Genomic DNA, 24,124 nt, shown 5'->3' with positions numbered 1-24,124 from the left:
AGTATTTTTAAACATTTCCCCAACAACTGTAATATGCAGCAGGTTGAGATCCAAGGGTTTATGCCAATCTTGATTTTTCACTTTTTCTGGCATGTCCCTACTCTGTAAAAAGCAGAGTTCTGTTAGCAAGGAAGAGTAGGCAGACGCCACAGCCCACAGTGTCTATCAGAGGAATTGAAAGTAGATCTAGAAAACCCTCCTCCCAAAACGAGCATATCTGAAATCTACAGAAGACATCGTTTATTTAGGTCCTCCATGAATTTAATTCAATTCATCAAGTCTTTGTTGAACGTATATCACTGTGCAAGACCCTGTATAAAAACAGGGAGTAGAGCAGGTTTTCTTTTTGCTTTATCTTGCGGCTCAATTTCCTTACAACAGTTCCTTCACTCAGCACCTAGAATGAACGTTATCTTCCACATCTAGTTACTGAGCACTGAAAGCAAGGGGGCACATTAAGCGCTGGGCTCAAGCAGTGAACAAAGCAGACAGAGCCTCTGCCCTGATGCAACTTACTTTCAAGAATATGGTCGTACTGTAGACATGGAAGAGAATCGTAAAGAAATACACGTGAAGGTTTCCTCCTTTCATGCATTAACGATTCAGGTCTCCCTGTTCACTTTTTACTTTTTACTTATTATTTTAAAAATATTTTTTATTTGGCTGCATGGGGTCTTAGTTGCAGCACATGGGATCTTCGTTGCCGCACGTGGGATCTTCCTTGTGGCCTGTGGGATCTTTTTAGTTGTGGTGTGCGGGCTCTTTTTTTAGTTGTGGAATGTGAACTCTTAGTTGCGGCATGCGGGATCTAGTTCCCTGATCAGAGATCAAACCCGGGCCCCCTGCATTGGGAGCTCAGAGTCTTAGCCACTGGACCACCAGGGAAGTCCCACTTTTTACTTTTTAAATTCAACATTTATTAAGTACTTACATGTGCTAGATAGATACTGGTAAACAGAACAGTCTTGATTCTAGTCATAAAGACTGCAGGCTGGGCTTCCCTGGTGGCGCAGTGGTTGAGAGTCCGCCTGCCAATGCAGGGGACACGGGTTCATGCCCCGTCCAGGAAGATCCCACATGCTGCGGAGCGGCTGGGCGCGTGAGCCATGGCCGCTGAGCCTGCGCGTCCGGAGCCTGTGCTCCGCAACGGGAGAGGCCACAACAGTGAGAGGCCCGCGTACCGCAAAAAAAAAAAAAAAAAGACTGCAGGCTATGTAGGGGAGATAAGACACTGAAGAAGCAGAAAGACAAATAAACATATTTCATATTATGGTAAGTGCCATGAAGTAAAAGAATAGGCTCTTACGAGAGAATTACAGGGCAATGTAATTTAAAGGAGATTCGGAAAGGCTAACTGTTTAAAATTAAATGGAGACAAGTATAAAATTCAGATTAGAGCACATTCCTTCAATTTCTTAATTTCTTTTCCACTACTTTCTCCTCTAGCTAACTAGGCTGGAACTTCTCGAAGGACTCACTATCTTGCAAGTGAAACTAATTGAGATGCTGATCTCACAGAAGCTGCTTTCTCAAGACTGTTGGGCAAGTGATTTGCTCATAGATCGTTGTTGCTTTGTCTTGCTTGCTGTATTCTCCATTGTTAGCACAGGCTTTCTCTGTCTTTTTTCATATATACCTCTCCCCGTTTCCATCTACCCCACTGTCTTTTGAATGCTCCCCCATCCTCTTTTGAAAACATGGATTACTCCTAAATGCATTTAGTACTATACTCAGTCAGGGATTAAGTGAGCATTATACCACGGTATCATGGTGCCACCAAATATTACAAACTGAGAACTCTTTTAAAACCACAAGCATAAATGTCAGCTATCTCCCAAAGGTGAAAAAACCCAAATTATCCTGATTTGTTCAGAGGTATGAATGATGTAACTCTACATCACTGTTAAGCTTTGCAACACAAACTGTGGGCTATAGACCAGCAGCGTTGATATTACCTGGGATCTTGCTAGAAATACAGAATCTTGGACCACACAAAATCTGCTGGATCAGAAACTACATTTCAACAAGATTCCTGGTTGTTCCCTATGTACATTAACATTTGAGAAGTGCCGATGTAGAGGATCCCAAAGCAGATAGTTATGAGAAAATAATCTTACTTCTTTTTTGTGTGTGTGTGGTACGCGGGCCTCTCACTGTTGTGGCCTCTCCCGTTGCGGAGCACAGGCTCCGGACGCGCAGGCTCAGCGGCCATGGCTCACGGGCCCAGCCGCTCCGCAGCATGTGGGATCTTCTCAGACCGGGGCACGAACCCGCGTCCCCTGCATCGGCAGGCGGACTCTCAACCACTGCGCCACCAGGGAAGCCCAATCTTACTTCTTTGACACCACTCTAATATTGCATATTTAACCTTCCTGGCATAGTCATTTTTACTTTCTCAGCACTTTTTCATTTATTTATATTCTCTAAGTCAGCAGTCTCCAACATTTTTGGCACCAGGGACCGGTTTCGTGGAAGACAATTCTTCCATGGACTGGGGTGTGGGGGGATGGTCCAGATGGTAATGCTAGTGATGGTTCAGGCAGTAATGTGAGCGACGGGGAGCGGCAGATGAAGCTTCGCTTGCTTGCCCGCCACTCACCTGCTGTGTGGCCTGGTTCCTAACAGGCCGTGGACTGGTACCGGTCCACAGCCTGGGCATTGGGGATCCCTGCTCTAAGTTATCATTTTCAGTAGTTTGTTTAAAAGTTCTCTGTTTCTCCTTCCCTATTCCATCTCTTTAAGATCCAGAAAACTATAGCTGATGGGAGTCATCCACTGCCTTTTCTTTTACCTGCCATACCACCTCAGGTAAAATTAACCTTTGCCTGTTAGTGGAGATATTAGATAGTGTTTGGTCCTTAGATGTAAATATATTTATATTTGTATCATTCCTGCTATCAACAGGGTAAAAGAAAGGCCAGCACTTTGAGAGGAAGGTTATTGTTGTGTGGAATATCAGCTCTGTTAATATTTGGCTTAGACCTTGAGCAAGTCACTCGATCTTTGGCTCCAGATCATCATCTATAAATGTTCAAGTTTTATTATATATCAATAAAGATATATACACACATATATGTGAGTTTGATTTTATGTTTTTAAATTAAATGTTGAACTAATATAAAATAAGATTTATAAGGTATATGTAAGGTATAAAGTGTCATGGTACAATGAAATCCGTGTAGCCACTACCCAGTTAAGTAAAAGAACATGACAATAGGCCTTTAAAATCCTGTCCCTGCCAGGTACCATAAACTTCCCTCTTGGTCCCTAATCACTCTCCAGAATTTTATGATCATTTCCTTGCTTTTCTTCAGTTTTACCACATTTGCAACTCTAAACAACATATAGTTTAATTTTGGGTTTTGAACTTTTATAATAATAGAATCATACAGTATGTATTCTGTGATTTTTTTTTTTACCTGACATTATTTTCCTGGCATTTATCTGCACTGTTGTATGTAGATAAAATTCACTAATTTTCACTACTGTATTGGCATATAATGAATATACCTTAATTTATCCATCTACTGTTAATGGACATTTGGGATATTTCCAATTTTTTGCTATTACAAACTGTACTGATAGGGTCTTTGTTAAGACTTCGTGCTAATGCCTAAGTACATGAGTCTCTTTATGGCAGTGATTCTCAATCCACACTGAGTACCAGAATCACTGGGGAGCTTTGAAAAACTGTAGATGCCTGCCCTCCACCCTGGCTCAGCTGAAATTTAATGTCCCAGGCATCCGTATTACACAAGCACACCAGGTGATTCTAACGTGTAGTTTGGATTCAGATTGACTGCGTTGGAGCACAGACTTAGCGGTGGAATTGCTGAGTCATGGGTTACACTCATCTTTACTAGACAGTGTTAAATTGTTTAAGTGATTATACCAACTTATGCTTCCTCCAGAAGCATTTGTGTTCTGTTGACCTCACATCCTTTTAAATTTAATTTAAATTCAATCAGGGAAAACATTTCCCTGATGTCAAGTGAACACTTCATGTGCTTATTAGTCATACTGTCACTTTCTTCTGTGAAATGCCTGTACGGTTTTTTTTTTGGTCCTTTTTGTCTATTGGTTTGTCTTTTTCTATTTTGGCTGCACCGTGTGGCTTGCAGGATCTTACTTCCCTGACCAGGGATGGAACCTTTCCCCCCTGCAGTGGAAGCTCGGAGTCCTAACTAGTAGACTGCCATGGAATTCCCTGGTTTGTCTTTTTTGTTTTAAACTGATTTTTAGGAGTTCCTTATAAGTTTTGGATGCTGATTGTCATATGTGTTGCAGTTATCATCTCTCAGTTTGTGGTCTGTTGTTTCATTTTCATGAAAGATGAACACAAGTTCCTAATTTGGACATAGTCAAATCTATCAACTTTTTTTTCCTTTATGATTTGCATTTTTGCATCTTGTTTAACAAAATCCTTCCCATTCCTGAGGTAAAAAGATACTCTCTTAATTTCTATAGTTTTACATTTCACAGTTAGGAATCCAGTCCATGTGGAATTCATTTTGTACATGGTGTGAGATAAGGGCTCGATTTTTACCTTTTCTCTTATGGACAACCTGTTCCAGCACTATTTATTCCAAGTCTATCTTTCCCCCACTGATTTGCCATGCCACATCTCTAATAAAGCAAGGGTCTCTATTTGTATGGGTCTGTTTCTGGACTCCTGGTTTTGTTCCACTTGTTTATTTATTTATCTTTGTACCAATACAATGCTGCTTTAATTATAATTCTTGATAAGGAAATTCCTTCTACCTCATTCTTCAGGAGTGTCTTAGCTATTAGCCTTTTGTTTCTCCGTATACATTTTAGAAACAGCTTGTTGGGTCCCATGAAAACCAACAGAACCAAAACAGTTGTGACTTTGACTGGAATTGCATTGAGTCTTTAATCTGCAAATATTTTGGGATTTTCCTGTTATCTTTCTGTTTTTGGTTTCTAGTTTAATTCCACTGTGATCTGAAAGCAGACATTAGATAACTTATATTCTTTTAAATTTATTCTGAACCATTTTTTATGGTCCAGAATGTGGTCTATCTTGGTGAATGTCCCATATGATCAGGAGAAGAATGTGTACTCTGCTGTTGTGGATGAAGTAGTCTATTGATGTCCATTATCTCCATTTGATTGATGGTACTGTTGAGTTCAGTTATGTCCTTACTGATTCTCTGCCTGTTGGACCTGTCCATTTCCGATAAAGGTATACTGAAATCTCCAACTATAATAGTGGATTCGTTTATTTCTCTTTGCAATTCTATTAGTATTCACCTCACATATTTCAATGCTCTGTTGTTAGGCATATACACATTAAGGATTGTTAGGTCTTGCTGGAGAATTGGCCTCTTTATCATTATATAATGCCCTTCTTTATCCCTGATAACTTTCTTTACTCTGCAGTCTGCTCTGCTGGAAATTAATATATCTACTCCTGCTTTCTTTCGATTAGTGTTAGCATGGTATATTTTTTTCCATTCATTTGCTTTTATTCTGTATATGTCTTTATATTTAAAGTAGATTTCTAGTAGACAACAAATGCTTGGTCTTGTTTTTTGATCCACTCTGACAATCTCTTTCAATTGGTGCATTTAGACCATTGACATTCAAAATAATTTTTGATATAGTTGGATTAATAGCTACCCATATATGTTAATGTTTTCTATTTGTTTCCCTTGTTCTTTGTTCCTAGCTTTGTCATTCTTTCTTTTTCTGTCTTTTGTAGTTTTAACTGAGCATTTGATATGATTCCACTTTCTCTCCTTTCTTAGCATATCAGTTATACTTCTTTTAAAACTTTTTTTTTATTGTTTGCCCTTGAGTTTGCAATATACATTTACAACTAATCCAAGTCTTTCAAATAACCCTACAATGTGTCATGGATAGTAAGAGAAGCTTATAGTGATAAAATAATCCTAATTCCTCCCTCTCATCCTTTTTTATCACTGCTATGATTCATTTCACTTATACATAAGCATATTTATATATGCATAAATAATTGAATACATTGTTGCTATTGTTATTTTGAACAAACTGTTATCTGTTAGATCAATTAAAAATAAGTTTTAATTTTCCCTTCACTTATTCCTTCTCTGATGTTCTTCCTTTCTTCATGCAGATCTGAGTTTCTGAACTGTGTCATTTTCCTTCTCTCTAAAGTTCTTTTAACATTTCTTGCAGGCAGTTCTACTGGCAGCAAATTCCCTTAATTTTTGTTTATCTGAGGAACTCTTTCTCTCTCCTTCACTTTTGAAGAATTTCACAGGTTACAGAATTCTAGATTTTTTTCTCTCAACACTTTAAATATTGCACTCCACTTTCTTCTTGCTTGCATGGTTTCTGAGAAGTGGGATGTAATTATCTTTGTTCCTCTATAGCTAAGATATTTTTTCCCCCTCTGGCTTCTTTCAGGAGTTTTTTTCTTTAATCTTTATCTTTGATTTTTCTGTAGCTTGAAAATGATATGCATAGGTATAGTTTTTCTTGCATTCATCCTGCTTGTAGTTCTCTGAGCTTCCTGGATCTGTGATTTGGTGTCAAACATTGATTTGGGGTTAATTCTAAGTCATGATTGTTTCAAAGATTTCTTCTGTTCCTTTCTGTCTTTTTTGTGCTTCTGGCATTCCCATTACAAGCACATTATACCCTTTGTAGTTGTCCCATAGTCCTTGGACATTATTATTATTTTAAAAAAATCTTTGTTCTCTTTGCTTTTCAGTTTTGGAGGTATCTATTGTGATATCCTTAAGATCAGAGATTCTATTCTCAGCTGTGTCCAGTCTGCCAGTAAGCCTATCAAAGGCCTTCTTCATTTCTGTTATAGAGGTTTATCTATAGCATTTTCTTTTGGTTCTTTGGATTTCCATCTCTCTGCTTACATTGCCCATCTGTTCTTGCATGCTTTCTACTTTATCCATTAGACCTCTTAGCATATTAATCAGTTATTTTGAATTCCTGATAATTCCAACATCCTTGCCGTATCTGAGTCTGTTCTAATGCTTGTTTTGTCTCTTCAAACTGTTTTTTTGCCTTTTAGTATGTCTTATAATTTTTTCTTGGTAGTCAAATAATGATGTACTGGGTAAAAAGAACTGTTGTAAATAGGTCTTAGTAATGTGATGGTGAGGTGTAGAGGGAGAGGAAGCACTCTATAGCCCTAAGATAAGGTCTCGGTCATTTAATGAGCCTGTACTCTTGACTGTGAACTTTACCTGTGCTTTTCAGTGCTCTCTCCCCCTTTAGGTGGAAAAGGATGACTAGAATGGGCTGAAGTTGGGTATTTCTCTTCCATTCCATGTGGAAGGATTGAGCCAACTGGAGTTGGATATTTCTCTTCTCCCAGATCAGTTAGGCTCTGGTTAAATAATTTCTCCTGACAGCAGACTTTGTTAAGAGTAGAATATTCTGGCATATTTCAAATTGGTTCCTTTTTCCCTCCCTTTGCTAGAAGCACAAGGGAATTTTTCTCCAATATTCAATGTGAGAACTTGGTAGAGCTATAGGAGGTAAAACTCACAAAAGTTTTACCCCCAAAGACTCTGTTCCCCCAGAGTTTTTCTCTGACTTATCCACACTCATCTCCAGCAATTTGTCAATTACAGTTGTTTTTCCTACTTTAGCACTGGTTCCTATGGAGGTTTCAATAAGTTGTAATTCTCCCTGTTCTCCTATCAATCTCTCCAATTATGGCAGTGGTTTGCCGTGACCTTGCTTCTTTTACAGATCTAAGAAGTTGCTTTTAAGTTTTTTCAGCTTTTTACTTGTTGTTAGGATGGAGAGGTGACTTTCAAGCTTCTTACTTGCTGGACTGGAAACTGGAAGTTTGCACTGAATTTTTAAATTTGGGAATAACTCATTTCTACCATGTTATGTGTTCTTATCTGGAAACATGAAATCATCCTCTACTTATTAGGCCTTTTAAAATATCTTTTAATAATTTTATAATTTTCTCCATAAAGGTCTTATACTCATCTTGTGTTAGTCAGCTCAGGCTAACTCACCAGAGACCAGGTGATTTAAACAACCGAAATTTATTTTCTCATGGTTTTGGAGGCTGGAAGTTTGACATCAGGGTGCCAGAATGGCTGTGTTCTGGTGTTATCTCTCTTTCTGCCTTGCAGACGGCTGCCTTCTTGCTGTGTCCTCACATTGTAGAGAGAGGGCTCTGGTATCTCTTAAGGGTACCAGTTCTACTGGATCAGGGTCCACCCTTATGACCTCATTTAACCTCAGTCACCCCCTTAAAGGCCTTATCTCTAATACAGTCACATGGCAGGGCATGGTTAGGGCTTCCATATAGTAATTTTGAGGGGACACAATTAAATCCATAGCACATGTTTCGTTAGATTTAGTCCTAAATGCTGTTTTTAATGCTATTATAAATGGTTTTTTATTCTTATTATACTTTTAAGTGGTTTATGGTAAATGAACATGTAATTCATTTTTATATACTGATTTTATAAGAACTTGCTTTCATACAAATGATAGCATGATAGATCTAAGAATAATACTACCAAATTTTAATTTGAAAACTTCTTTATTTTAGATTCATTGCTACAGAGAGTCACATAATCCTCAAATTCCAAGTTTACAATTGATCATCACAAGATCCCTATCCATATATAGTTAGAGGGAAAAAGTTCTATACAAAAGTTACATTTGTAAGCAATACTGCATTAGTGAAAGCTGAAAAACTCCCAATGCATTACACATAGGGTAACCACTCTTTTTTTTTTTTTTTTGCGGTACACGGGCCTCTCACTGTTGTGGCCTCTGCCGTTGCGGAGCACAGGCTAGACGCGCAGGCCCAGCGGCCATGGCTCACGGGCCCAGCTGCTCCGCGGCATGTGGGATCTTCCCGGACCGCACGAACCCGCATCCCCTGCATCGGCAGGCAGACTCTCAACCACTGCGCCACCAGGGAAGCCCAGGATAACCACTCTTAAATATGAGAAGCGAGGCAATACAGGAAAATTTCCTGGACAGTCTGGAAAAATGATAAAGGCATTTATGATGAGATTAATGCTTTATTTATTTATTTATTTTTGGCTGCATTGGGTCTTCGTTGCTGCACGTGGGCTTTCTCTAGTTGCGGTGAGCAGGGGCTACTCTTCATTGTGGTGCGCAGGCTTCTCATTTCAGTGGCTTCTCTTGTTGCAGACCATGGGCTCTAGGGTGTGCAGACTTCAGTAGTTGTGGGAAACGTGCTTAGTTGCTCCACGGCATGTGTGATCTTCCTAGACCAGGGCTTGAATCCGTGTCTCCTGCATTCGCAGGCGGATTTAACCACTGCACCACCACCAGGGAAGCCCGAGATAAATGCTTTTAGTACACAACCTATTGGGCAAATGAAACTGCCACATAGGTTGGTACTTTCGCTTTTGAATATTTGTGGTATGGTATTACCCATTTATCTGACATTCATACATAAAATTTCAAGTCTGGTTCTCAAAACGGTTGCTTGATGTTTTTGAATAGTGTCTGGTGTACTCAGAGTGCTTTTTCCATTTATCTTTTCTTCTTTTGTAAGGTTTAGTGGGACTGCGCAATGCTGGAGCAATAGTCCAGAATGTCCTGAATAGTGAATTCCATTGTAACACCAGATCCAGGATAACAGCGAGCTATCAAACCTTCAAAATGCTTGTACTGGCGTATAAATTCATCCTGCATGGAGTGCCACACCACCTATAATAAAAATGAAAATAAGAGTCATTAAACTATGAATGGAAATAATACACAGTCAAGTATGTAGAAATAATGTCAAGATATATTCTAAGGATTTAGAATAGCATAAGAGTTAAGAACATACATTCTGGAGCTAGAAACTAGCTCCTTCCACTTATAAGGTTTGTGACCTTGAGTACGTTTCATCATTGCTCTGTGCCTCAAGTTGCTTATCTGTAAACTGGGGTAATGATAATAATACCTTCCTCACAAGCTTCAGCTGAGGTTAAATGAGTTGATACACATAAAGTGCTCAGAACAGTGTGACACAGTAAGCACTCATTACATTTAGCTGTTATTGTATTTACTCCAATATCCAACACCAATGTGGATATGCACAACTATGTATGAAACTAAGACTAATGATTAATGAAATGCAGCACTGAATGCTTAAATTTCATTTCATATGAAAGTTTAACAATTTCTTTATCTAAAACTGATGATGCAAAACATTGCTTGATGCCATGGAGGATACCAAGATGAGTCAGACCAATCATCTGCAATCAAAGGAATTTATAATCTGGAAGTGGAAATCATGATGCAGACAACTATCAAGACAGAATCTGATACACACATTGACATATTAGCTAATATTAATAGGTTATATTTATTGTCTTATTTCATATCAGCACAGTACAAAGTGCTTTATGTATACATTATCTTTTTTAAGTCTCATGACAACCTGGTGAGGGTGGGTACTATGAAATCGCCCCTATCTGCCAGTTGAGGGGATTTTTCCTTATAAACCCTAAATCTCATAAACCCTAAATTCCTAATAGACAACTTAAGACTATTTACTAAACAGTTTTACTTACACTTTTTTGCTTCTCATCTTTTAGCTCATGGTATTTCACCCACCTGGAAGGCCACTTCTCCTACTTTATCTGTTAAGTTAGTATCTGACTTTCAGAGCCTAACACAAATGCTTTCCTTCATGAAGCCTTCCATGGTGTTAAAATCAGAATTATTCTCACTCATCTCTGGGCCTTTTAGTATGGCTTATAAAGAATGATGGCTCAGTTGGCAGTTTAAATCTGACTCTACCATTCATTAGCTATGGGATCATGGTCATATTACTCCACCTCTCTAAGCTTTGATTTTCTCATGTATAAAATGGCAATGACAGTAATAGTACTGCCCACTATACAGGATAGGTATTATTTCTACTTTTCAAATAAGGAAACTGAGGCTCAGAGAGGTGAAGTAATTTGCCCCAAACCATGAAGCTTTATCTGGAGCCAGATTATGAACCCATTTCCAGCTCCAATCCCCATGCTCAGAATCACTCCACTGTACTATACACCATTCCATTTCCTTGCCACCCTCAAAACTAAAACAAAACAAAAAAGCAATGAAAAAACCCATCCCCAAACAAAAGAAAGACAACTTAATGCCTCAAAACAATAAAAGAAATACAAAATAAACAGGAATAGCCATGTAAATTTATATAAATATTATTATTTTCTTCCCCTCACAATTCATTAATCTGGTCTGTACCTTGTGGAACTTTCCTCCTACACTAAAATTAGAAAACGCATAGTATTTCTAGAGGAATATTTTGGAGAAAAGCAATATATGTAAGGATGTGCAATCTAGGATGGTTCAAAGAAGTAAAGCATACCTGAAGTAAGTTCTCCTCTTCACATAAATGTTTGTCAACCTTCTTGTAGAGGTTATCTAGACCTTTTTTTACTTCCTTTCCAGGATACTCTTTAATAACTTTTCGGAGTTCTTGTTTGTTAAATGCAAGTTGATAGCTTACTTCCTCTTCTCTTATACCCTGTGCTACCCGAGCTTCAACGCCTTCAAAGAAATGCTTCGAGGAAATGGAAAGAAATAATGACTAAGAACTGCTTTCATTACCACTTAAATTAAAACATAATTGGATTATAAAATAGTATATATTCATTATGTAAAAATCAGACAATGTGTGAAAATATAAAGGATAAAATAATAATCAGCTATTATACCACTCAGAGATAACCACTGTCAACATTTTAGATTTCCTGCTAGTCTTTTGATGTGTGAGTACATAAATGAGATTATAATTTTGCATGCTGTTTTTCCACTTAATATTTTATATGTTTTCCCAAAGTATAAATTTTAATGGCTGCATAATGTTCCATCCAATGACTGAACTACAATTTGTTTATTCATTCCTCCAGTATTGGGTATTTAATATTTTTCACTCTTTTTTCTTGGAGTTGGCAAAATCTACTCATCAAAAAAAAAAAATCTCTTATAAATACAGTTGTCACAAATAACTTTCATATGTAAGTATTTACCCACATTATTGATTACTACCCAGCATAAATTTCTAGACTATAATTCCTCAGTTGAGGAGTATAACTGTTAAGCATTCTGAAGACTCTTCATATACACAAATTGCTTCCCAGAAAAGTTTATATTTATCTATCAATCAGTTTATATTTCTGTCAACAGTATATGAGACTTTTATCTTACCATACTATCTTACCATACTATCATCAGCATTAGCATAATTGAAAAACAAGTCTTTGCCACTTTAAAAAGTGAAAAAAGTTTGTCATTTTATTTCACAATTCTTTGGCTATAAATGAAGTTAACCTGCTTTTCAGATGCTTAGTGGTACATTCAGAACCCTTGCCCATTTATATGTTGAGGTCTTAGTGCTTTCCTCATTGATTTTAAAAAGATCTTTTAGATTAAATATACTGACATGGTGTTACAAATATTCTCCTCAGGTTGTCTTTTAAGTATAATTGGTCTTTTAATATGCATATTGATTGGCAAGTCTTTATTTGAGTACAATATGACTTAATACTGACAAGTCAAATCCAGTCATTACTTTTCTCTAAAATTTTCTTAGCAATTATTATTTATTTATTCTTATAAATTATTAATTTTTTGACAGTAATTTTTGGATAAGTCTATCCCTGGTAATTTTATAATTTTGTTTCTACAGAGACTTTTAATTGGTTATTATAACATACAGGAAATAAACTATTTTTTGATATATTTATCTTGAATCCTATTACCTTACCAGATAAAATAATTCCAACATATTATATATAGGTAATTATAACCCTGACTCTCCTTTGTATATCTTTATGTTTTGGTCTTATTGCATCGGCTAGATTTTCCATAACAATGTTAAATAATAAGGGGTCTATCAATGTTTTTGCTTTAAATTTGATTTCAAAGGAAGTGTGTCTGTGTTGCAGGTAAGTATCATGTAGGCTTTAGGTCTGAGACCAACCTTCTACCCTAAAGGAATATCTGTCTGTTCTTAAGTTTTAGAAAGAACTGGTTCTGCATTTGATTAAATGTCTTTTAATCAAAACAATTCTTTGAATTATTGACAACAGATACATAATTTTTATTTGACTCATTTCAAGTTAAAAACCTATAGAAGATGACTAATCATATTGTGGACAAAGTTAGTTAGAAGGGTCCATTTAAGCTTCTACTATGTTGCACAATCTCTAAAACTATCATTTCTCACTTTTTAAAAAAATATTTATTTTGTTTATTTATTATTTATTATTTTTTGGCTGTGTCGGGTCTTAGTTGTGATATGCGGGCTCTTTTGTTACGGCGCACAGGCTCCAGAGCACGTGGGCTCTGTAATTTGCGGCACTCGGGCTCTCTAGTTGAGGTGCACGAGGCTCAGTAGTTGTGGCACGCGGGCTTGGTTGCCCCGCGGCATGTGGGATCTTAGTTCCCCGATCCCGTGTCCCCTGCACTGGAAGGTGGATTCTTTACCACTGGACCACCAGGGAAGTCCCTCATTTCTCACTTTTAATGATCAGACTTGCTCTGGGGAATGAGAAGTCAAGAAAAGAAGGGAAAAGAAAAGGCAACGAACAAACCAATTTTTGGTTTTCCTCTTGATAAGGTTTTCAAAATCTTCATCTGAACTAGGGATAAAGGTTAGCCATTTATGAGGTAAGAAATAAGAGTCTGGTATAATGGAAAAGCCTAAATCTACGGTACACCCCCCAGCTTTGCTACTTTCCAGTTATTATAACTTTTCATTTACTTTCAGTTTCTTCGTTTGTAAAATGGGGGTAATACCATCTTACTCCACATCACTGTTTATAGGAATTAAAAGAAATAATGTATATAAAACATCTAGCAGTGTCTTGGCACACTGGCAGCTTAAGTATCTGAGTCTCTCCTTCCTTATCCTCCTGCATCAATATATGAGCAAATTTAAAACAAATGTGTATTGTGTTATTCATATGTACACAGGTTCAAAACCAGGAAAAATATACTTAATGAAAATACACTTACATTTAGTTTTTCAAGAGGTTGTCCTAAAGAGTAAATGACGTAAGACTGAAGGTGATCTGTGTATTTTTGTTTGGCTTCTTTTTTTTCAGCTTCTAGACATGAGATTTTCAAACGAGAAAGCGTTGCAAAAATATGGTGGAAGTTTTCCATCATGACTACATCCCTGGGTGTCTTCTGGCTTTCGTTAGCTACTTTCTCCACTAAAATGAAAACAGAAAAAACATAGTAACATCCTGATATAAGTATAACCATATTTGCTAGGAAAAATTTACATGATTTTTTTCATTTGTAAGTTTAAGAAGTAAGCACATTTCTGGACTCAATAAAATAAAATATTTTGTATTGAAGGATTTTCACATCTACCTAAACCTAATAAAAAATCATTCTGAAACTGTCCCAAATATATATATATATGGAAACTTAGTACAGAATAAAGGTGGCTTTTCAAATCAGTGGGGAAATGATGAATTATTCAAAATGTTTAGGACAACTAGCTGGTCCTTTTGAATACACTAAATTTGGATTCCTATTTCACATCTTTCAGACAAACAAATTCTAAATTGCTCAAGTACTTAAAATGTTAAAAGCAAATAAATAAATGAATACAATCGTAAGTACTAAGAAAAATAAAGCCAATTAAAGAAATAATTTTGTGATAGTACGAACTTTCTAAGAATGGCCCAAAACTTAGAATCATAAAGAGAAAGATGAATAAATATGATGAATAAATATTTCAAATAAAACTTGAAAGCTCTTGCGTGGTAAAACATACCATAAACAAAACTGATTTATAGTCTTTCAGGTTTACAAAGAATAAAAAGATTGATAATACCTAGTAATATTGGGCTTTGATGCAGATGTGATAGAAACTTTCACCAAATGCTCAAAGCACTAAACTGGTATAATCTTTCTGTGTGGCTATTTGGCAAAAGCCTCAACACAGACACAAAACTTTTGACCCAGTAATTCCATTTATAATAATTGATCCTAAGGAAATTATTGGACAAGTATACAAAAATATATGGAGGAAACTGGAAACAAACTAAATGTCTATTAACAAAAGATCTGGTAAATAAATAATGATACATGGAATACTATGCAATCATTAAAAATGATTATGGTTATCTATATTAATAGACAAGGAAAGACACTAGAAGTATAGAGACTAGTAGGTTCCAAAACAGTGTGTAAGGTATGATAAAACTTTTAAAATTAGAGAACACACACACACACACACAATATGTACATATACACCAGTGAGAGAGATATACTCAAAAGTTTAGCAGGGAAAAAATTAAATGTTATCTTTGCATGATTAGATTACAAATTATCCTTATTTTCTTCTTGATTTTTAAAATTAGTTTGCTGATTTTGGGGGTATGTAATGAGCACATATTACTTTACAATCAGAAAAAGCAAAGCTACTTTGAATTTTAAAAGAACTATCAACCATACAAACATTCAATCATATAATTTATCTATCTTTCCCCTAAACCTTTTTCCACTGAAAATGTTATCTATAAGTGGTAATTCCAATTCCTGTCAATTTTTTAGCTTTAAAAATTCCTGAATAGATGCAATCAGATCATTTATTTCCAATTAAACAACACATCCACAGTTTCTATAATTTAATTGTGTGATCTGACATAGGAAGACGGTGAATTATAGTATTTTAGCATTAATCTACCTTATGTGACACATATGAAAACAGGCCTAAAGAAGTGAATTGATTTGCTTAAGGTTACACAGACATCACTGCTGATCATCTCTGGAAGACTCTTGCTAAAAAGCAATGTAATCCGGGAGATCATGTTTTTGTGTTTTGTGTTTAAACAATGAATTTCAATTTTGCATAGTGATGAGCACATATGAACCCTAAAATATAAGTGGTTCCTGGTGAATAAAAATGGGTTTTATGTACTGCTTATTTTTCAAATTTAAGAAATCTTTAATTTCAGAAAACTTAAAAAAGACTATAGAACATGGAAAATAATGAACGCATCTGTCCCCAACTTCTAACTTACCAGAAATAATGAAAACAAACAACCAAAAAATTCTTTAGAATGTAACAAAAGCTTACCATTAACAAACACTCCTCTGATAAGTTTAGTATATGCTTTATCTAGATCTCCACGACGCTCAGCATTTTTAAAGATTGATTCTGCAAGTCCAGCAAATTCTTCAAATTCAGCAACAAATGGGAGAATTCCTACTTTACTCTTCTTTGAGATCTTTACTTCCTCCATTTGCCTTATTTGGTTACTCTAAAGATAGGCAGAACGCAAAGGAGAAAAATAGCCAAGCAACTTAGAAACAGCATATAATTTAAAGCAAATGTATATATCATAGAGACAGGACATAATTTAATACCTAGAACATTTTGAATGTTTACTAAATAAAGATTAATACAATATGGATAACTAAGAAAAACTATTTCTACAGATTAAAAAGTACATATATTTTACATAAGAAAATAAAGTCAAGAAAAAATATACAAATTATTTAAAACAAGATGCAATCAAAGCTTGTGAACCTCAGGTCTTTGTTTAAAGTAAAAACAACCAATAAACATTTTTATCATTTATGAAAGATAAGTATACAGTGATTGCCCATTCTGGGGCAGAGCAGATATCAGAGCACACACAGGATTTCTCAAGATTATTTCTGGTTGGTGGCTATGCGGTCAAGTTTGAGAATCATAGATTATTTCCAAATCACAGCAGCCTAAAACTTGTTTGGATAGAGAAGTTCTGTATTTTTGGGGTATGAGAACAGAGAAGGAGAACAGGCATTTCTACTATCGATTTGCATTATATAATTTTCCATGTATCTATTACTTATTCTAAATTTGTAAGCAAAGTGCTTCTGTATGATGGTGACAAAGTGCAAAAGGGGTGTTTCATATAGACAGAATCTAGACACTTGGGTTCAAAATGATCCGTGTGTTCAATTATGGTTCTGTGTACTTCTCAGGTTATCTAGATCTAGTCACAGTAAGAATTACATTGCCAAGTAGTGTTGGATCATTTTCAACTCTTACCTAAAATTTCATTGTGTTGAGGTTCTGGGGGTAAAACCTGAAAACCATATGACATGTGGATTAGAAAAGTAATTGTTCTTTTATTCAATATGTTATTGGAAGTCCCAGTCACAGCAATCAGGTAAGAAAAAGAAATAAAAGGAATCTAAATTGGAAAGGAAGATGTAAAACTCTCACTATTTGCAGATGACATGATAGTATACACAGAAAATCCTAAAGATGCCACCAAAAAACTATTAGAACTAATAAATGAATTCAGCAAGATTGCAGATAACAAAGTTAATATACAGACATCTGTTGTGTTTCTGTATACTAATAAGGAACCATCAGAAAGAGAAATTAAGAAAACAATCCCATTTACAATTGTAACAAAAAGAATAAAATACCTGGGAATAAATCTAACCATGGAGGTAAAAGACTTGTACTCTGAAAACTAAGACACTGGCGAAAAAAACTGAAGACAACACAAACAAATGGAAAGATAAACCGTGCTCAACGAGTGGAATAATTAATATTGTTAAAATGACCATACTTCCCAAGGCAATCAAGAGAGTCAATGCAATCCCAATCAAAATACCAATGGCATTTTTCACAGAACTAGGACAAATAATTCTAAAATTGGTATGGAAACACGAAAGACCATAATAGTCAAAGCAATCTGGAGAAAGAACAACAAAGCCAGAGGTATTATGCTCCTTGGTTTCAAACTATACCACAAAACTAGTCATCAAAACAGTATGGTACTGGCACAGAAACAGATACATAGATTTATGGCACAGAACAGAGAGCCCAGAAATAAACCAGTGCTTATATGGTTAATTAATCTACGACAAAGAAGGCAAGAATAAACAATGATGAGACAGCCAAATCTTATCATTTTCAAAGGTTTAAGAGTGCAAATCCATGTCACTATAGTGTGAGGAATCCTGAAAAGCAAACTAAATGCAGCTAAGAAATGTACCGGACTGCAGAGTCCAGCTTGGTAGTACTTGATGTGTCAGTTACTTTCTAATTTTATCTCTGGTTCTTGCTAGGCTAACATTTTTAGCACTGTTCCTTGAAGAATAGTTTGGGCTTGGCCACCAGATGAAAGTGCCAAACTCAGGTGCTATCTATTCCACTTTCTGCAGTCATCTGACATTCATGTTTCTGTCTTAATACACAAAGACCCATTCATTACCCATTCATTATGCCCTAGGTTCTGATCTTGTCCCATGTACCAAAACATATAACACTTACTGAGCAAACACAATCAACCAGACGCTGAGAAGACGTGATTTAAAATAAGAAACAGAGAGTGATGACAGCCAGCAGAAGGAACCATCCTTCTCCCTTTGGTGATAAGAGGTATATCCTTTAGAAATACACGTAATTTAGGAGAAAATGAGTTTATACGTTTGTCTAGGTTAATTTTGCTTAATTTCTTCACTTCCCAGTCTTGAGAGTAACATGAACATTCTTTAATAAACTATTATTAATTACTAGTACAATTATCACCACCACCACCAGTGCAAGTGATCCATTAGTAAGCTCTTATTCTGTGCCAGGCAAAGTGCTAAGCCCTTCATCTGAACCCATGTCTACATCTACCTGATACTACATCTTATGCTTTCAACAACTATGTTCTATTGAGTTGAGAGGTATTATATGAAGTTATATTTTCCTGATAAAAGCAACAGAACCTTCATATTCTGTAAATACATAGTGTCCTCATGATTCAGTGTTCCAGTTATGTTAAATGGGACTCATTATCTTAGCCTTTGGTAGTTCTTCCTTTTCCTTTTGGCTATCAGCTTGCAATCAGACCTTCCAGGTTTATCATCACCTCTGGAGAAGGCAGGGTAGGGAAGATGATAAGCCTTAAATGGTTAAATTTCATAATATTTCAAATGCCAAGTGAAATCACTTGGTAGGGATGGAGGATTAACAAGACTGTTGAGGTGACATTTAAGTTTCTACAGTGGACACAGACTGTTTTTAAACTTTTAGAATCTCAATAAATATTTTTAGAAAGTATAAAAAATGATATGGATTTTAATTGCCCTTAATATTTTTATTATTCTCCCATTATTCTATGGCTATTCAAAAGCTGGATTTAACTTAGAGGTTACATAGTAGAAAAATTCAGATGATAAATATTCACTTTTATATACTAAATATATTAATAAAATGAAACTTTTTTTTTAGAACCTGGCCCAGTTCAGTTCATACCTACAAGCTTACCAAAACCTAACAGAAAAAAAAAAAAGTTAATGATCTTTTTTCCCTATTAGAAGGAGGAAAATGGTGATTGCCAAAAGTTAACATAAGAACAACTTATTCTTAAAATAAAGCAATATGATTATTAATTAAAGCTATTAAACTAAAAAACTAATTTAAATAAGCAATTAAAATAATCCAGTTATTAATTATCTTATTGGAGTATATTAAAAGAAGCAAAACAATAAATTCAAGTGATAGTTTCAATTGTTTCATTAAATCTATGGTCATTAATAGTCAACTGAGATTTCAGTTACTTAGTGGATCTCTTATGCAGCTGCTGCCTCTATGCCACCTACTCCAGAACTTGCCAAAATTCACAGTGTAGATGGGAAACTAGCTGACACAGCACCATCCAACTAACTCTGTTCATGTAAATTGTAGCCAACACCCTGCTTCGAGGCTTTGGGCAGTAGATCCCACAGTGGAAAGCTGGAAATCTCTTGGTTTAAATACATTTTTTTTTGCAACGGTTAGAATTCTAAGTTATTAAAAAACAAAAACAAAACAAAAAAAACGAACTTACAATACATTTATCAAAGTTCCTTTTGACAGTCACCAAAACATTTCCCAATGTAGTACTTAGAAAAGAAGCAGGGTCCACATTTTGTGCAGTCCACACATGATGACTCATTTTGACTAGCATGTAAAGGGAGTTAAAGCTATCGATTTTGTCTCCTAATGCAATCAGGTTGTTCAGTTCTGGCTCAATGCAGCGAAATATTTTAATCATCATTTGGCGAATCATATCTTTCCTGTTCAGAAAACATACAAAATACAGAAAAGTTATTACAAGCTTCAGGGGTATTCATCTTCAACTTTATCCCTTGGGTATACACAAAATGACTAAAATTTGATATTTCAACTAACACTGTCCAAATATGATGAACTAATTATCCTATAGTGGTTTCCAATATAAACATATTTTTTTGAAGTTAAGTTTTATCACTCAAAGTAACTTGGTCATTTGTAAAACTGGGTCCTGAAATGTACTTTGTGATTTCTGAGAAATACACTGCAATTCAAATGCTACTTCCTACCAGCAAATATCAAAATTGATTGCATTTCTGTGATTGCTATAACAAAGAAGAGCTGAAGAGGCATAAACAGGACCAATTTTACTTCAGTAAGATGTTTGATAAGACACCAGGCACACAGGCTGATGCTCTGAGTGCTGTCAGTTATGGAGAGTCATGTGAACTCCTCACTGAGCAGCACTCCTTTCTGCTCAATTTAAAGTTTATTTTTTTTCCAAAATAAACAACAGATAGTAACAAACACATACTCAGATGAAACAGGCAGCGGTGTGCCAGCATTATGTTGCCGTGACGACGTTCCTCCATCTACCTCCTCTGCTTCAGTCTGCAAAAATTATTCAGGTACTTTACATGATAAAAAACCAACAATTTGACTAGTTTATATAGCAATAGCCTGCTCAGTCTTAAAATTCCTAGGAGAGAATATATTATGAGAAATAATGATTTTCAAAGGCAGTATTACAGACAAAACTATATAATTTAGTATGCTGTTTAAGAATGTTCAGGAAGTGCTTTGTTCTTAGATTTTATCTGAGAATTACTGTGGCATGAGAAGTTGTGTTTGTGTGTGTGCATTGAGGGGAAAGGAGGAGAGAGAAGGTTGAGGAGGCTCAGAGGAAGCATGGGAATGGAAAGGCAGCTCAACAAAAAGCTAAAAACATCCAGAAACAACTTTCAAGAGAGAATTTTAAAAATTAAAGAAATCTCAATGATCATTTTAATAAAATTTTGGTATTAAAAAAATGCTATCGAGGGCTTCCCTGGTGGCGCAGTGGTTGACAGTCCGCCTGCCGATGTAGGGGACACAGGTTCGTGCCCCAGTCTGGGAAGATCCCACATGTCGCGGAGCGGCTAGGCCCGTGAGCCATGGCCGCTGAGCCTGCGCGTCCGGAGCCTGTGCTCCGCAACGGGAGAGGCCACAACAGTGAGGGGCCTGCGTACCGCAAAAAAAAAAAAAAAAAAAAAAAAATGCTATAGAAAGTTCTTACAGAAGCTAACAAGTAAACATATTAACTACCTGGACCACCTACAACAATAAACCCCTAACCATTTAAAATAATTCATTTGTCATTCATATTAGGCCTGCTTTTGATATGTTGGTTCTCTTTTTTAAGATGACCTTAATCTAAAAAAAAATCACTCAATTTGCACTGTGCTTTTAAGTTCTTCAAAATATTCTTACAAATCTCTCATTTTACTTTCTTACACTTATGCCATCAGAGAGACATGATGAATAGGTACTATTATACCTATTGCATAGATGAGGAAAAACAGGGATTAAATAATTGCTTTAAGGACTCACAGCTAGTTAGTAACAAAGCCATAAGAAAAAGATTCAGATTTGAGGCCTCCCCATTTTTTTTCTTACTTTCTTTTTTATAAAAACCATGGTATATATACGCAAACATCTTTTTTATTTTTTTAATTCTATTTTTTCTTGATGATTACTAAAACTGTTTTTTAAATAATGTTTTTTGTGGGAACTGCCTAGCAGTCCAGTGGTTAGGACTCTGTGCTTCCACTGCACGGGGCCTGGGTTCCATCCCTGTTCCGGGAAGATCCCGCATGCCACACAGCATGGCCAAAAAAAAAACCCAAGTTTTTTTGCGAAGTAAATTCAGACATTTTCCCCCCTTACTAATTTAGACAATGTTCAGGCCTAAAATAGTCTGGAATATTAGATTAGATGCCCAAACTCTATCACTGTTTTTAGTATCTTGTATGACAAAATGTGTTTAAAAAATCCTTAATTACAAATTTCGTCTTTTTCTGTTCTAATATTGAAATTGTGGCAATATATTAATTAGGCTAATTATGCTACAGGTCATAAATACTAGCCAATAAATAAATGTGAGCCATACCATAGTTCCAGGCATGCTTTGATGTTGCTGTAGTTTGAAAAATTTACTTATGAAGTCCTGTTCTGCCAGACACAGGGGCTCCAGTTCACTTAGCACCTGTTCAAAGATCTGAAGAAAACCAAAATGATCCTACAAAGAACTGAACCAAAATGCTTAAAATAACATTCCACATTTAATTACTTTTCTGCAGGGACCAGGGATACTTCATCTATAATCTCAACAGAATCCCCAAAACAAACACTTTCAAGATTGAAAGGACAATACAGTATTATCAAGGCATAACAGGGCCAGAACATACTTAAAATAAAACTCACAACGATTATTTACTCAAAATCTGGAAAGAGGAACACAGAGATAAATTTTTATTTTTTAACATCTTTATTGGAGTATAATTGCTTTACGAGATAAACTTTTTAAACTTATTTAATGCATTGCAGAGAACAGTTTAGCTTCATAAAAGCTATTTCCTCTTTGCTCTGTAGTTGCTCAAATAACTGGATCTATGATTGCAAGCACTTTATGATTTATGACAAACTTTAATAAAACTGTTTAATAAAACTGTTACGTCATTTAATTGATAAATCACAGTTGACATTTGACAATATTTTTTTCAGATTCAGAACTGTAAAGTAAGATATGGTTAATTAAAAGACCCAACGGAGCCCAAATCTTTGAACACAATTAAAGGAATAACAAACTGATGCTAGAAAACTAATAGTAATGTTTAACAAGTACTTGTTATTTTATTTTACCTTATCAAATTTGGTTCTGTCGGCAACATCGAGATCAGAGGCTGACATGTTTCCCATATCCAACAAGGAAGATGACTGAGATCTGCGATTCCCTGAACTCTGAACACTGAGTTTATTTAGACTAGAAGTAGATCCAGTTAATTTCCCGGAACTTCCATGAAGACCTAAGAAATAATAAAACTTTAAAAGTTGTGACTTTCATGAATAAAAGATCCATAGCATAAATCAGGGCTATCTTCTACTGTCTTGGTCTTCTGGGGCTCATACTAGTTAGGGCACAAATCTACCACATGGGATAGACTGTAGGCTGTCCTTCTCTTTCATTAACATTTGTGTCCTAATCCTGAACATACTGTAAAGAGTAGTGAGACTATACAGAATCATAGAACAGGACTGAACAAGATCTTAAAGATCACATTATGCCCTGCCCAGTCTCACCATAAAGATTAAGCTGCCTGATGATTTCTCTAAAGTAGATGAGGATTTCTTTCCCACTCAAACGACATGACTATGGATGAAAGTCACTGACCCCCTAGTGTACTAGTTAACATGACAGTTATATTTCCAAAAAAAACTGCCATATCCCAATATTACTCACCTCCACATCAAATAAACACATTAGGTGGAACCATATCAAATTATTCTTGCCCTACCAAAAAAGTCAATTACACACGATACAACTTAACACACTCCTGAACCCAGAAACTCTGCTTTTACAGTAAGTGAACTGATTAAAGTTCTTTAAAAACTAAACAAAATGAAGAGAAAACAACAACACCCTGAAAATTTGTTATATTTAAAATACAACTAAAATATAATACATACATCATTAACTACAGATATATATTTTAATTTTTTAATTTTTTTATACAGCAGGTTCTTATTAGTCATCCATTTTATACACATCAGGGTATACATGTCAATCCCAATCGCCCAATTCATGACACCACCATCCCCGCCCTGCTGCAGCTTTCCCCCCTTGGTGTCCATATGTTTGTTCTCTACATCTGTGTCTCAATTTCTGCCCTGCAAACCAGTTCATTTGTACCATTTTTCTAGGTTCCACATATATGCATTAATATACGATATTTGTTTCTCTCTTTCTGACTTACTTCACTCTGTATGACAGTCTCTAGATCCATCCACGTCTCAACAAATGACCCCATTTCATTCCTT

General features: G+C 35.8%; 1 protein-coding gene across 1 annotated transcript in view; it reads right to left on the bottom strand.

Annotated features, from left to right (window-relative positions):
- Positions 1 to 8,517: 8,517 nt before the first annotated feature.
- The window catches only part of EXOC1 (exocyst complex component 1), a 65,569-nt gene continuing 49,962 nt past the window's right edge, over positions 8,518 to 24,124 (bottom strand). Inside the window, exons 11-18 of the mRNA XM_082611694.1 lie at positions 22,949 to 23,112; positions 22,197 to 22,304; positions 20,583 to 20,659; positions 19,824 to 20,052; positions 16,079 to 16,262; positions 13,999 to 14,198; positions 11,345 to 11,539; positions 8,518 to 9,684 (exon numbers count right to left, since the gene is read on the bottom strand). Of these exons, the coding sequence (XP_082467820.1) occupies positions 9,532 to 9,684; positions 11,345 to 11,539; positions 13,999 to 14,198; positions 16,079 to 16,262; positions 19,824 to 20,052; positions 20,583 to 20,659; positions 22,197 to 22,304; positions 22,949 to 23,112 (1,310 nt within the window). The 3' untranslated portion in view covers positions 8,518 to 9,531. The remainder of the gene's footprint in view (positions 9,685 to 11,344; positions 11,540 to 13,998; positions 14,199 to 16,078; positions 16,263 to 19,823; positions 20,053 to 20,582; positions 20,660 to 22,196; positions 22,305 to 22,948; positions 23,113 to 24,124) is intronic.

This window comes from Mesoplodon mirus (assembly GCF_964341445.2).
Source record: "Mesoplodon mirus genome assembly, chromosome: 2".
Lineage (NCBI taxonomy): Eukaryota > Metazoa > Chordata > Mammalia > Artiodactyla > Ziphiidae > Mesoplodon > Mesoplodon mirus.
The sequence above is the reverse complement of the archived record's forward strand: the minus strand, read 5'-3'. Positions and strand labels throughout refer to the sequence as shown.